Below are 15,694 nucleotides of genomic sequence, written 5' to 3'. Positions count from 1 at the left end.
ACTACTGATAAATACACACTGGCTCACTGTTACACTGTCCTGATTACTTGATCTAAACAGAGCCATCAATAATATTATCAATAACATCTGTGTGTTTGCTGCAAAAACATATTGTGTATTATTGACTTCTTTGTCGTATAATGACCTACGTCCTCAGTAAAAAGTAGGATGATGAGATATAACAGTATTAGTTGCAAGTCAAAAAACTTAACTGTACCTACAAGGGCTTTATTTCATTTGGCTTTTGACATGTCGGAAGTCATCACCACACTTACCTTATTATCTTCACCTTTAAGCTTCATGTTCATGCTCCACCTGTTGTTGTTAGATTCAAAATCTGAACTTTGACGACTTCCTTACAAAGGCGTTTCTTTTACGGTTAAAAATAGAAAATAAGCCTGCAAACCAATTAACTAGTTGATTTGTAAGGATATCGACATCCGCTTTCAAAATAAAACACCAAAAGCAAGTGCAAGCTTGAATGCACATCTTTAACTGGGAAGAATTATGAAAAAAAATGTGCTGAACACAACGTTATCAGTCTTGTTCAGAACATGTAGAGAACTCTCTTTATACAACTGTTCAAAGCCAGTTATTAGGTCTCTGAAAGTTATAGCTGTGAATGTGAGGATTTTCCCCATACAAAGATGTGCGTTAAAACGTGCACCGGAAATAGATATTGTTTAGCCCTGGATTTTTAATTCAGGCAGCACCTAAGCATAAACTGCAGGTGAATTATACCTAGTTCACAAACTATAGTTCATTCAAACATTTTCAATTGTCTTAATCTCAGTTAAACTGTATTTTTTTACATCAAATTAAGACATAAAAGCGATAATACTTCTTGTTTCTATACACTTTCTGATAAAGTGCTACCTGAAAGGCCAAACTGAGGGTGTAATTTGTACTCATGACGACATTCTACATCCGGTTAGTTGTGTTGGCGCGAGACTTGTGTGATGTGTCTGGATTGTGAGAGAAATTGACAGCGACTGAAAGTCATTGTTTTAAAGAGTGTAAACGGAACGAAGTGTCTGCAACAGCAGCTGCTGGACTCAGGAACTAACCCGAACCTTCGGGTAAATCCTTTTTTTTCGTCTGCGTTGTTTTTCTGTCTGCTGTGAATTAGACTGAAGCAGCAAGTTACTGTTAACCAGTGGCTACATAACATTAGCAAGACACTGCAGCTAATAACAGGACATGACCAGGGTATTGTTATATTTTTCTGTACTTAAGGGCAGCACATACGAGCAATTTAATCTTAAATAGAATTATTGTTATTGTTTTTAATATGTTTTAATGACAACACGTCCTGTGATTCCAGCTCTTCCTTTTTTCCCTTCCTATAACAGTCAACTGAATATCATTGAATTCAAGTGCAGCGTTTTTTTTACATGTTAGCGTGCAATCCCTGACAAAAATGCTGTTTATACTGTTTATTTTTAATGCTTCACATTGTTCTATCATTGTATACATCCTTGTGTTTATAATGCATGCTCAGTGTTCTGGTTTATTCTTTACTGCCTGTCCTGCTGAATGTCTGCATATTTCCCATGGCAGAACTTATAAATCAGTCATTTTATCTAATCTTATCTGTTGGATTGAACAGCTAATAAACAAAGAGTTGGTTTTATTAATATTCCACTGAAATGGCTCGAAAACACTTAAAATAATTTTTTGATAGCCAGGGAAAAAAATCACATACTCACTTTAAATTTAAGTATTTCCACATGAATAAATACTAGCATCACAATATCTGTCACAATATGATATGTTGTCTTCAGTCCTAGTAATACCAAACAAAGATAAGATGTTTAGTTGTGATTCACAAACAAACAGCTTTGGCTTCTGCTGTCTTGATTGGCTTCATCCATTTTTGATGAGGACTAATACTGTGAATTTATGTATCATCTCTCTTTCTGTGTGCCACTGTGTGGTTGATGAAACAGGGCCTTTACACTGGCTGATGGTGTACAGACTTATTCAGGATGAATTCCGAACTTCTGGCAACTTGCAGTGCTCTTGGTTATCTGGAGGGCAACACCTATCACAAGGAAATCGACTGTCTTGGTGAGTGAGTGGTTCTGAGTGAATTGGTTAACATTTTACTTTGTTGGAACAAAATTCGTTCAAAATAAAATTTTGCTTTAGAGCTGTCATCATCTTAGCCGTTCTGTTGTCTCTGCCATACAGAGAGCGTGAAAGACTTGATCAGGTATTTGCGCCACGAAGATGACACTCGTGATGTTCGTCAGCAGCTGGGAGCAGCCCAGATTGTACAGAATGATCTTCTACCTATTATCATCCAACATGGACAAGAGAAAGCTTTATTTGATGCCTCTATCAGGTAAGAAAATACCTTTATAATACATCGTATTATTTTGTCATAACATAAGAATGTTAAAGTTACATTAAAAAACTGTTCTTATTGTGCAGTTTTGTGAGGAATCTGAAGAACTTAAAATAAGTAAATAATATGAATGTTGCTCATATATTTGTTTCTTCTCAGGCTCATGGTCAACCTCACTCAGCCTGCTATGCTTTGCTTTGGTAAAGTCCCTGACGACCCCGTATTCAGACATCACTTTCTGCAAGTGACCTCTCATTTGCAAGCCTATAAAGAGGTATTCCCTCCTTTAATTATAATGCAACAATTTATTTCACATTTTAAAGGTTGAATTATATCGGTACAGTCAACACTGAAAACTGAAGTACAGAGATAATTGTTCTCTTGCATCCTCTCCATTATTCTCAGGCATTTGCCAATGAAGGGGTGTTTGGTATTTTAAGTGAAACACTTTACAACCTTCTACAGCTGGTGAGTTATTTACTGATCAAAATCTTTGCCCGCTTCTGATCTGTTTACTTAATTATGGAGTAAATCAGTTCTGTTTGAACACATATTTCTCTGTCAGGACTGGGAGCAGAGGCAGGAGGAGGATAATCTGCTCATAGAGAGGATTCTGCTGCTGGTCAGGAATGTGCTTCATGTTCCTGCAGACCCCAATGAAGAGAAGGTCTGTCCTTATACCAATGTGATTTTATTGTTTTAAAGAAGAAATCTTTGGTTTATCACTCATCTCAGTTACCTCTAATTCCTCCTTTTACCTTCTCTGTCTCTGTTTCCCAATGTAGAAAGTAGATGATGATGCCAGCATCCATGATAGGCTGCTGTGGGCCATTCACATGAGTGGTTTTGATGACCTGGTCAAGTTCCTGGCATCGGCACAGAATGAGCAGCAGTGGAGCATGCACGTGTTGGAAATAATCTCGCTCATGTTCAGAGATCAGGTTAGATCATATAATGTTTTGGAGGCTCATTTGGAGATTGCTGGCTGTTTTCTGTGTTTTATGAGCTTTTCTTGTTTTCCTGCAGACCCCAGAGGCCTTGGTCAGCGCCGGTCAAGCTCGATCGACGGAGGAGAAGCAGAGAGACTCTCAGGAGCTGGAGTCTCTTAGGCAGAGAGAGCAAGCTGAGAAACACTCACGCAAATTACAACGAGGAACCAGGTGACGCACAAGTCGATGCTCCATAGTGCACACTGGATGAATGATTTAGGCCTGCAACTAACATTTATTTACATAATCGTTTAATTGTAAAATCACTGTGAAACCTTGGAAATGATGAAGTTCTTGAATGTATTTTGTCCAGATACCAAAATGATTCAGTTTTAATTATTTCTTTGTTATTTGGAGCAAAGAAACCAGAAACGATTTCCATTAAAGAAGCTGAAATATCACAAAGCTTGTTTTAATAACTGAAAAAAAAAACACTCAAACCGATAATCGATTATCAAAATAGTTGACGATTATCAAATCGATTATAAAATAAATGTGTAGGCTGTGCCTACACAACACGAGTTACATTTGATAAGTCTGAAGGAAATTCATATCTGAGGTTAACTGTAAATATATGAATTTACCTCTACCCTAAGTGTTTCATTTAGTTTTGACTAAGCCTCCTGAGTCACAATTTGGCTGGCGCCATGTTCAGGTTTTGTAATCAAAGGGTCAGAAGCGTCACCTGCAACCAGGCTCCTCTCGGATTATTGCAGCTGTCAAACTAATATGTGCCATAGTTTTTTTTCTTTTTTCTTTCCACAAAATTGTAATACAGTGTGAGAAATACCACTAGAATTAATTATATTTGTTAAATTATTCTTTTCTAGGCACTCTCGCTTTGGAGGCTCCTTTGTTGTGCAAGGTCTCAAGGCACTTGGAGACAAAGATGTTATCTATCACAGAAATCTGAATAATGTGAGTAGTTTAATTTGAAGAAATTAGTTTTATTAAGGTTAACAGAGACATATTCAATAATAATCTAGGTTTTTTGTTTTGTTTTTTTTAAGTTCAAAAACTATACTCATGACACGGGCAAAGCAGTGAGACGTGTACCGAAGAGGAATCGTCAGGCCAAGGAAAGTAAGGAGAAACGGCGCTCGGCCTTAAATGTGCGTCTCTTTCTACGAGAATTTTGTGTAGACTTCTTGGAGAACTGCTACAACCGCCTGATGTACCTGGTCAAGGTAAAGCCACTGTTTCATAACTGGCTTTGTTGTATTGTTTTTACTTTTTGTAGCCAATGCCAAACAGATATTTTGTTTAATTGGTCATATACGTTGACATGCTACACACACTCAAATGCCTTGTTGAAATAAGAACATCATTTTGATCTTATTTACTGTTTCTTTGCCATCTACTTTGATCTCCCCCGTGTTCTCGACAGGAAAATCTGATTCGAGAGCAAACGCAGCAACATGATGAAACCTATTACCTCTGGGCTCTCAGCTTTTTCATGGCCTTCAATCGTGGCGACAGTTTCCGTGCGGACTTGGTGTCTGAGACTATGTCCATCCGTGCTTTTCACTTCATTGAGCGCAACATCACCAACTACTATGAGATGATACTTACTGACCGTAAAGAGGCAACATCCTGGTCCCGCAGGTGAGAACAAAGCAGGCCTGCAAGTATTTCACAACCCCAGGTTTGACAGCTGATCTCTTTGTGGTTAAACATCCACCTTAAATGAACACATATGAAACAGGCAACCTTACAGTGTGATCGAGAATATTCCCATGCAGCCAAAAGGTCATGTTTGCAATTATAGGAAATATAATTATTGTACAAAATCTAGTGCACATTGAGGTAATTGTTGGTACGTTTGCGTCCTGTGTCCCTTACATATTCAAATCTGAAAAGAATTGTTAAAGTCACTAACCTACATCTCATGTTCGCACCTAATTTTTACCATGAAGAAGAGTACACTGTGTAGTGTTCTTACCTTATCCCTTTATATGCATTTCACTTATATTCTGTGATATGTTTACCACTAGTTTAGCAGACATCTGCCCCCTCCTCTCTCACAGCATCATCCACACTGATGACAGACCAGCCTGTTCTTTTTTCCCTCTAAACTTCAACCAGGAATATGATTGATTTTACTGATATGTCACACTTGTTTCCAAATGTTTTAATAAATAACATTATGTAATGGATCTTCCTGAAGTTATTTACTTAATGCAATGATTGGCATTATTTTCTACATCATACTTTTACCACTTTTTCCCTTTGATTTGTGTATGTGTGTTCAGGCCTGCCAAAGACTGCTGATAACTCAAGATTGAAAAAATAATAGTTTAACTGTGGACCCTCAGTAAACCCATCAACATGACTGCATGTTGCAACTCAACATTATGTCCGTTTTATATAGGTTCAGGCTATAGATGTCAATGTTATGTTATACGGCCTTACATTTTTGTCATTGTCTAAAAATGTACCCGGAGGTTGCGAGAAAAATGTCTAACTGGTGAATTTGGCTAATGTTAATTTTTTATCTCGTTAGGATGCACTTGGCTCTAAAGGCGTATCAAGAACTGCTGCTGACTGTGAACGAGATGGACCGCTCACAGGACGAGAGCATCCGTCAGAGTTCCAACGTTATCAAAAGTAAGATGCTTGTAGCTCTTTCCAAGTGGCCATTTTTTATTTTGTTTCAAAATGTGATCATACATAGGGTTGTAGTACAGTTTTGCACTTCATAGCCAACGTCAAACCAGTCAAACAATTCCCAGCTTTAAATGATCTAATTATTGTGATCTTTTAGGTAACATATTCTACCTGATGGAATACCGAGAGATTTTTCTGACCCTGCTGAGGAAGTTTGATGAAACACACCAGCCTCACTCTTACCTCAAAGACTTAGTGGAGACGACTCATCTCTTCTTGCGTATGTTGGAACGCTTTTGCACAGGTCGCAGAAACTTGATGGTTCAGGTAATTCCTTCTGTTAGATTTTTGTGTGTGTGTGTAAATGTCAGTAGTGTCTGCTTAAAATATTAATATCTTGCTCTGGTCATTCTGCAGAAAAAGAAAGTGAAGCGGAGAAAGTCTCGAGGTAATAAAAATCCACCATCTGCAGATACGAGCCCAGAAGCCCTGGAGGAAACTTGGAAGATTGTGGAGGAAGAGCTGAAGACTTCAGGGTTCCAGGTCTGTGTGAGAGTCGACCTCAGAGGGACCAGAAAGCTTTTATCACCTTGTCTGGATTTTAAGTTGTTGTACAGACTTTTTTTTTTTTTTTTTTTTACAAGAGATTTTGTTGGCATGAAAGGTGGGAGAGAGAGGGGGAAAGACATGCAGCAAAGGACTATGGGTGGAATTGCACCTGGGTCACCACAGGGCCCTGCTCTACCGACTTAGCTAGAGACAGATCCCAAGATCACACATGTCAAGAGTGTTTTACTTGAAAAGGTAATCCAAAGGATTTTTCTGTCTTCTGTTTGCAGTTGTCAGAGTCTATAACTGAAAGTATCGTACCTTTTGATGCCGCATCTGAAATTCCTCTGGAGGAGCAGCGGACAGAGGCTATGGTTCGGGTTAAGGATGCACTGCTGGCTCGGTTGGGACCAGAGGCACTGGGGCTGCTGCGAGCTGCCAGGTCACTGAGACTCATATTTGTCATATTAGCCTTTTATTTAATGGCCATTCTAATTTGAAGTATATCATAATTTCCTTATGATTTTCCATAGATTGTCTAATATCAATATGTTTCTGTTCTCTTGTCGTGCTCAGGGAGGTGTGGCCAGAGGGAGATGTGTTTGGTGCAGCTGATGTGGAACCTGAAGAGGAACTGGAGCTTCTCAAGCAGATCCTGCACGCCAACCTGCCAAGTACGTTTCTATAAATTATAAAATTCTAGGCTACAGTTGAAGGTCTGGTATTATGCATTATTGTGCATTATTGGCATCTTATGGTGAAACTATCTATTACTATTGTAACAAACCACTCACACCTCGTTTTCCCAAGCACATCTGGGAACTACTGTGGCCTTCGCACACCAGAGAGGATGTTATTCTTTTTTCGTTTGGCTAGTCAGTGATTTCTTACCTTTGACCTTCAGGGTCGTCTGCTCCTGAGCCTGTGGCAGAGGAGGAGGATGATGATGATGATCTAGAGTTAGAAGAAGAAGAGCTGGAGTCTGTCCAAGTTTCTGAAACGGAGTTCAACTTTCTGGACTTCATCAAGAGGTGAACAAAAGAGTTGTGTTAACCCTCATTGTGGCTGGTCACACTGTGAGCTTCCTCACAGGACATGTTGTCTCTGTCCCTCCCTTCACAGGTTTGCCAGCCCTAATATTGTGCGTCCTTACCTCATCCTACTGAAATCGTACACGAAAAACTCTCCCCACACAAACCACTGCATCGCACGAATGCTGCACCGCCTGGCTGTTGACCTCAAAATGGACGCCCTGCTTTTCCAACTGTCAGTCTTCAACCTTTTCAACAAAATCCTGAGTGACCCTGCTGCAGCTGCTTACAGGGTACAGTGGCATAGTATAGTAGCAGAGAAAGTAAAAAAAACTGTTATTGTCATGCAAGTATGTGGTGATACAGTGTCACCCAGAGCTCACCTTTCATACTTTCCTTCACAGGAACTGGTGACCTTTGCCAAGTTTGTGCTGAACCATTTCTTTTCACTGGCAACAAAAAACAACAAGGCATATGTTGAGCTGCTCTTCTGGAAAAATGTGGGAGCTGTGCGTGAGATGACAGAGGGCTACAGCAAGGATGGGTTGGTCTCTTTCTTTGTTTTCCATTTTTTTTATTGTAAGGGTACATTGTATTAAGTTTACCTACAAGGTACAGGTTAAAGATGTATTTTCATTCAAAAAGTTCATGTTATCATGTTTATTACAAACCAGCAAATCTAGTGCTCTACCATTTCAAATATTGTCTCTCTCATTGGGTGTCTAAATATGCCAGAGAGGAAAAGAAGCCAAACTGGACTGAAGAGGAGGAGGAGGAGTTGCGTAAGCTCTATGAGGAGCACCAACACTCTGAAGGTAAACTTTCTTTCTGTTATTTATTTTCATTTATTGTGTTAAATTATGATACAGTTGCTTACCATGTACCTGCTTTTTCTGCTCTTGTGCTTTAGTCCCAGACATCGTGGAGACTTTGCTGCCTTTACTCAGCAGCAGGGAGCGCACTCGGCGCCAGGTGGTGACACAGCTGGTGCGTATGGGCCTGGTGGGCAGCGCTAAGGAACTGAAGAAACAGAAGTATGTACTCGAGGAATTTCGTTTATTTTTTTATTGAACAAGGAATAAAACTCTCCGAGATTGAAAATCTGTTTTGCAAGAGTGTCCTGGCCAAGACCAGGTTTACAACTATGAAATTAAACACACAGAATATAATATAAATATAATATACATGAACTATAAGAATAAGATATAAAATCATATGATCAGCAAATGGTCCAAGAAAATTAATATAAAGTGGATTCAAGTGCATTTTTTTGTTGTTGTGTTTTGTTCTGTCATGTACACAGAGTATTTGCTTGAAGTGATCTTAACAAGAAACACGACACAAAGAATTAAGACACATAAACAAACAGATACAGATACATACAGGATAAATACAAGCTGAACATGAAAAAAACAACTTCTAATTGGCCTACAGATGTGTATAAATGCTGTAAGACAAATGAAATTATAAAACATGTAAATACATAAATAAACAAATCTAGACCAACACTATACCAGAGTTCAAAGAGTTCAAAGTTGGGCAGCGGTTAATCCTTCAAATATGATCTTCCTAATGGCCTTATCTCTAACCATAGTTTCATTGAACAAAAATAGTGCAGGTTGTCTTGGGACTGGAAATTGAATGAGTGAGTCATTTAAAACACTTTCCATGAGTGCTGATAAAAATGTAATGAGGATTATGCCACAGAATGACTTCCTATAAGTACTGTTTGTATCGTTTTTCAAAGGAAAGGTACCCAGATTGTACTTTGGAGGGAGGAGCAAGAGATGGAACTACAGATGCTGTTTGAGGAGTACAAAGACTCTGATGGTATACAAATAATCTGCTTGTTCACAGAACCTTTCTCTTTTTGTTTCAGTCCAATAAAAAAAACTGGGCTAGTTTGAGTGTCTTTGGTGCTAACAATGTATTGTGCTCTCACAGACGTGCTGGGAAACATCATGAAGAAGCTGACTGCCAAGCGATCCCGCGCACGAGTGGTGGACAAGCTGCTCAGTATGGGCCTGGTGTCGGAGAGAAGGGAGCTGTATAAGAAGAGAAGTCGCAATGCTCAACGGAAGAGCTCAGGAAAAGGAATGGTAAAGTCATTTTAAACATACAGTATTCAGGTCTTTTACAATAAGACTGTCTTCAATTACCTAATACAGTATATCCCCAAGTATATTGTTAAAACATGTTGTCTACTGTGTCTTCTGCAACAGACTGAAGAAGAGTTCCTGACAGGACTAACACAAGGTTCTCCAGATGATTCTGTGGACAGAGATGATGATGATGACGACGATGATGAGGAGGTGGAGGATGAGTCTGAAGAGAGTGAGGATGAGGAAGATGAAGAGCAGAAGAGAGGGGCCAAGTCACAAAATGGCAGCATGAGGAAGAGCCAAAGCATGGTATCCACGGGGGAGAGGAGAGCTGATGTGGGCACTATGGTGAATGCGCTGCAGCAGGAAGGTGAGACGGAGTAATAATACAGCCAGTTGATATTAGATTAGAAGTAAGTCTGTAACAATACGCATATCGAAACCACCCACAAGCCTGTGTCACAGCTGGAACAGGGCAGATTCGCGACACACCCCCTCCAACTCCCTGAGTTTGTCCTTCCAATCCAGAAACAGCCCGATGAGCTTTTAAAAAAAAACTTAAGATAAGTTTTCTCATCGTCTCCTCCATCTGTGTGTTGTGTGACGATACGACTGTACATATCCAATCATATGACGAGTAAGACAAAGTTTTGCTACCGCTAGTTCATCAACGTGAGGAGTAGAGGAAACATGGCTAATAACAGACCCTGCTAGTTTATTTAAGTCAGCAGTATGGGAGCGTTTCGGCTTCCCGATAGTAAGACCCTAACTTTTTAAAGTGTTTTAAAGTGACGCACAACACGTCCAACATGTCAATGCACGTTCAACGGCTCCATCCTGAGATTTATTTAAGTGGGGCGCGGAGGAAACGCCTAACGCCGCAGTCTATTATTATTTCACATTAAGTTACCTGCTAATTCGGACCAGGGTTTTCATGGCACTTGCTGCATATGCGCCTGTTTGCGGGGGTCAAGAATGAGGGGTTGCTCAGTGTGCTGGAGCCCCAGCAGGCACATCTGTTCTCAGTGAGAGGGTTTTTCCACTGCAGGGGACACTGGGGACAGTGTCACAGCGCAGAGAGCAAACCTCTAGCCAGACAATGTGGACATGATGGTGTATTCTGAAAAAGAGTTTTCATCTTGATTGAATCAACTCTGCAATGCAACACATTTGGTTCTCTTATGAAAAGAGTTGTTCATTTGTTTACATATTTGTGGTTCATGGCACAGACAGAAAGTTTGATTCCTAAGCTTAAATCATCTCCACAATGGACTTTTAGAAAAGACAAATGTTGCTTTGTTTTGTTTTACTTTTTTGTTATTTAATTTCAGATTCACACCACAGACTGGACGTCTGTTACCTCACAGTGTGGAGGAGATTATTTTTTAACAACAATTGACTTTGTTACAGAATGTAGAAGCTCTAGCTCTCTCTTTTTTTCCTACGAGCTCCCCAAAACAAACCAACAAATAAATCGAGCCGTGGGACGAAAATCGTGATATGAACCGAATCGTGACTTTGGTGTATCGTTACAGGCCAAATTAGAAGTAAATATTTAATGTTGATGTATTTATTTGTATAAACATGAATGAAATGTTTTTATGTTTCTATTTAACAGGCATGAGTGGGCCGCTGTTGTGGCTGCAGAATTCTCTTAAAAAAACAGCAGAAAACCGTAAAGAAAATGGTTAGTGCCACTTTATGATCTATCACAGCATTTGGATCTGTGTATTTACTTCATTACAGAGTCTGAGTTATTGTGAGTGAGCGTGTCGTAAAAAAAATCTTTGTGGTTCATTGCACAGGTTTGTCCCAGCCTGTGCCACTGGTTCCTCTGACGGAGACGAATGAAGATGCCATGGACAACAAGAGGTTTCAGAGGCTGCTACGCAAACTGGGGCTACGTCCACCTGCAGATGAACAGGTGTGTGTGTGTGTTCTTGTGTGGCATCTTTGTGAGGAACAAAGAAACTTAGGGAGTTAAGACATTTTGGCTCTTAAAGGGGCTTTTTGAGACTTGGTTTAAGGGTTAGGGTTCAGCATTTAGTTGTGATGGTCCCTTTCCCATGGCATTTGATACAGTGCGAGATGTTGGCCTTATTTTACTTGTTTGTCTTTTATGCTTTGTTTGTTTTCTTATCTTTGTAGATTTTAATGTCAGCTGTGCTGCACTTTGGCCAACTGTGTTCTTTTTTTAATATGCCCTATAACTAAAATGTGATTCGATTTCGACTGAAATGTGTTAATAAATGTTTATCAGGAATATTTCTGGAGAATCCCAGCAAAGATGAGCAAATCCCAGCTCAGGAGTGCAGCTGCAGCTCTTTGTCCAAGTGAGGATGAGCCAAAAGTTGGCGAAGAGCAGGACGAGCCCCGGAGTCCGACTGAAAAAGCTCAGCAGGAGGATGAGGAGGATGAGGTGGTCTCAGGTGAACAGAGGGATCAGGCTCTGAGAGCTCTGCTGTTCGCACGCAAGAGGAAACACCGCTCCAATGAGTGTCCAGGTGTGTGGGAATGGCACAACAATTGCTTTGTAGTGTCAGGTTGCACCAGTTAATTGCAGCTTTCTCACATGGTATTTTAGCATTAAGTTACATGCTGCGCATAAATTCTGCTACAGCTTGCTTTGGCCAGTCAGGTAGCTAAGAATGTGATATAGAAAAAGTTGTTACTGATTTGATTTTCTAAGAATGTATTATAAGGATAAAAGAGAATATAAATCTACCACCTCAATTGTTTTGGTTTGGAACTAAAAACCTTCACTGTAAAGTACTTTTCTGCTGCAGTTTGCTTTGAAAACCCTTGGCTAATTAATGGGTGGGTCATGGATTAAGTGTTTGTTTTGTTTTGGGTTTTTTTAGCCCCTGTGTCAGATTTCACCCCCACTGAGGACACAGAAAGCACAGCTGAGAGGTGAGGTGTTTTGTCTATCACTTAGGCCAATCCACAGCTGAGAAATGTCTATTTTTATTTCTAAATCTCCTTAAAACATATTTTTGTACACGCCAGGTCCCAAGAGAAGACCTCAACTAAGAGAAGCAGAGTGTTGGACGACGACGACGATGATGAGGAGAACGGTATTTTACAGTGATTTTAAAGTGAACTCGGTTTAGGTTTTTATTGCACATTTTACACTGAAAGCTTCACATACTGAATGTGCCACAGCAGATTGGGTTCAGTATTAAAGCCCTAATTTTGTTTTGATCGAATTTCGAACCGCAGATTTATTTAAATTTGTAAATAGCCTGAGAGGAAGGAGTGTGTTTTTTGAAGGTTTCACATCACTCATATTTGGAGAAAAACATCTATTAGAGCACAATATCATGCCTGGTTTTACCAAAGGCATGAAAACATACCCACCATAGATAATGACTATTTTTATTGAATGGCAGGAACATTCAGGAACAGTTGGGGTTTAGCATAACAGTTGGGGTTTAGCATCAGTATTAATTTAACCTTAATTAACACATAACTGACAAAACATAAATACATCTTTATCAGAGGGGCTGTAATCAGTGTTTTACCCGTGTTGGGGTTATCACTCTCTGTGGTGTTAAGTCATGAATGAAGCACAGTGTTAACACAATTCTCTCTTTTACAGAGAATGACTCCTCCGCTGCGATGGACATGGATGCCAACAGTGATGCAGATTCAGACGGGGACGACGTCTCTGCTCCTGTGAAACGTAGACGCAAGATGGTCTTAATTGACGAAGAGGACGATGAGGATTAGTGAGAACCTTTTAATGGAACTGTGAGTCGCAATACTCCCTCACTTTGTTCTGAGCTGGACAGTTCTCTTGTTTAACCTGTTTCGTTATCAATTGAGTTGTATTTGTTTAAATGTTCTTACTTGTTGTAATTTGTTATTTTCCTCTGATTCAAAACAGGCCTTTGTTTGTCAACCAATTATTATCTTTGATTACAAAGTTACTGCATTTTTACAAAAAATATTTTACTTGTCAGTCGGAACTGTTCACTCTAAAATTCCTGTTTTTCTGTTTATTAATAATAATAAAAAAGTGCCTTGCCTTTGTACTCGTTTTTTTGCATTGCACCTTTTTGAACACTAGAGGGCAGTTGGTTGTTAAATAATTACCTTATTTAATGAATTATATATTTCATGAATAACGTCTGATTAGTGGACTTATTGTGGTATATCTGATTAGAAGTCCTTAATATGCTGTTTATGACTTGAATACATTTTTTGGGCAAACCTTTTTATCATTGTTCCTCTGCTGTAAATGAGGACAGGCACAGGGTGGATTAAAACCTTAATCTTATATCTGACTTTTCATTCCTATAAAAAGACAGAAACTTGTGCCTTTTAACGGAGATCTCTTCACTCATGTGCAGTCGATGCTTGCAAGTTGTCCATATTTTCCAGCTGTGTCGGAGGTAGGCTCTTGTCCTCACATCTGGACCACGTTAGTGACTTCCTGTCACAGCATCTGCTCTGCCCCCATCCCACACAGCCCGAGGCCGACCTGACAATCTACAGATGCTGCTGTGAGTTAAGCATATGTGTACAATGGTGGTGCTAAGCTATTAAAGGTATATAACCTTCTCTGCTCAGTGTCTGGCAAAAATATTAAAATGATGCTGTAATCTTTAATGGCATAATCCAGTATAATGCATTAAGTGGTTCCATCTTTGTTTGATCTATTCTTGTGTAAACTGAGTGTGTTGTTTGAGTGTAAACAGTGCTGTACAAATAGAGGTTATTTGGTTCATTCATATATTTTCAAGTTGTACAACCATATTATAATAGAAATGGTACAACTTGCGTGGCATGATGTACTCTACCCCCACTGTACATGTAACGATAGCAATAAATGTATTTGTAGGTCACCTTCCAAAACAGCAGGAACAAAGTGCTTTGTGGTTCTTAAAAAAGTAAGACTGTCTATAACTCATACAGTCATTCAGTAAAAGGGATTATTTAAAAACAGAGGGTGAAGATTTCAGCCTGATTTCATCACATAAACTCTTCCAGAGGGTTTGTTTCTGACACTCTTGAGCAAGAACACGCAAACAGAGTCTCACTGCAAGCTCTCAAACTACAGGCTGGCGTAAACAAAGTGATCTGATTTTCTGTTTTGCAAATAATGTTGTTCAAGTTGCAATTTTGACACATTAACTGCGTTTGAAATTAAACTTAGTTTTCCAGTAAATGAGATGTGTTTTGTGTCGAGCACTTATACTTTAGAGGGAAACGCCTGGAGGTTGCTTTGCACACATGTGAGTAACAGATGCATTATGTCATTCTTCCAAAATCTCAGTATAGTAATAGTAATCATGCTATTGTTAATGCAAGTGGAGGCCTGTTGTTTTATTTAAAAGCTTTGGCTGGCATGTCTTCCTCAGCCACTACGTGCTTATATTCAAAGCAACATTATGGCCACTAAAACTTTAACTTCTTAGTTAATAACATCACACAACACTTACAATTTGATATAAAACAGCAGTTGAGAGAGTCTTCCCACAAGGTTGGTTTGCTTTAGAGATTGTCAGTAAATTGTCAGAAATAGGTACAATTTAGGCAAATAAAAGCCCTAAGGGATAATTACTGTACCTGTAAGTACATGTATGTCCATTTTTCATTGCCCAAAAAGTGTATGTATATGTATGTATGTTCCCAAGCAGGGGGGAAACGCACATTTACAACAGCTCAGTTAAAGTGACAATAGAATAAAATAAAATAAAATGTGCATACTGTATATTTGTACCTTTTTGAAACAGCCCGCCCAAAGCGTAAGCAAACTAAATGGCTGCGAGAAAAAAGATATTTTAACATATTAAAGAAATCTACATATATTTATCTAAGGTTATTTGGTTTTATTTTGTAGTTGCAGATTGCACATTAAGTGCACACTTGTTCCAAGTTGTAAAAACCAACGCCATTAAACTGGTTTAGTAGTTTGCAGCAAATGCAAAGTCTGCAGTTGTGTTTTGTTATTTTTCAATTCAGCTTCAGTAGCATCATGCTTAGTGCTTCAACTTAACTATGAAAGTGTAAATTATATACTAGACCACTTTTGTGATTTTACTGCCCGCTAATGGTGTA

General features: G+C 39.2%; 1 protein-coding gene across 1 annotated transcript; it reads left to right on the top strand.

Moving 5' to 3' along the window:
* The first annotated feature begins 945 nt into the window (after positions 1-945).
* Positions 946-13,665, top strand: timeless (timeless circadian clock). The gene is made up of 30 exons (XM_058631886.1): positions 946-1,079; positions 1,950-2,070; positions 2,194-2,347; positions 2,510-2,624; positions 2,756-2,818; positions 2,916-3,017; positions 3,136-3,291; positions 3,377-3,510; positions 4,170-4,257; positions 4,350-4,526; positions 4,727-4,944; positions 5,843-5,946; positions 6,104-6,273; positions 6,364-6,489; positions 6,786-6,937; positions 7,072-7,169; positions 7,400-7,526; positions 7,618-7,819; positions 7,931-8,070; positions 8,262-8,341; positions 8,437-8,560; positions 9,274-9,356; positions 9,471-9,625; positions 9,749-9,998; positions 11,247-11,315; positions 11,434-11,552; positions 11,889-12,132; positions 12,490-12,541; positions 12,638-12,705; positions 13,230-13,665. The coding sequence occupies exons 2-30, from the start codon at positions 1,989-1,991 to the stop codon at positions 13,358-13,360; spliced, it is 3,783 nt and encodes a 1,260-aa protein (XP_058487869.1). The 5' UTR covers positions 946-1,079; positions 1,950-1,988; the 3' UTR covers positions 13,361-13,665.
* The last annotated feature ends 2,029 nt before the right edge of the window (positions 13,666-15,694 follow it).

Source organism: Solea solea, chromosome 6 (genome assembly GCF_958295425.1).
Source record: "Solea solea chromosome 6, fSolSol10.1, whole genome shotgun sequence".
Taxonomy (NCBI): Eukaryota; Metazoa; Chordata; class Actinopteri; order Pleuronectiformes; family Soleidae; genus Solea; species Solea solea.
This window is presented reverse-complemented; position numbering and strand designations above follow the sequence as displayed.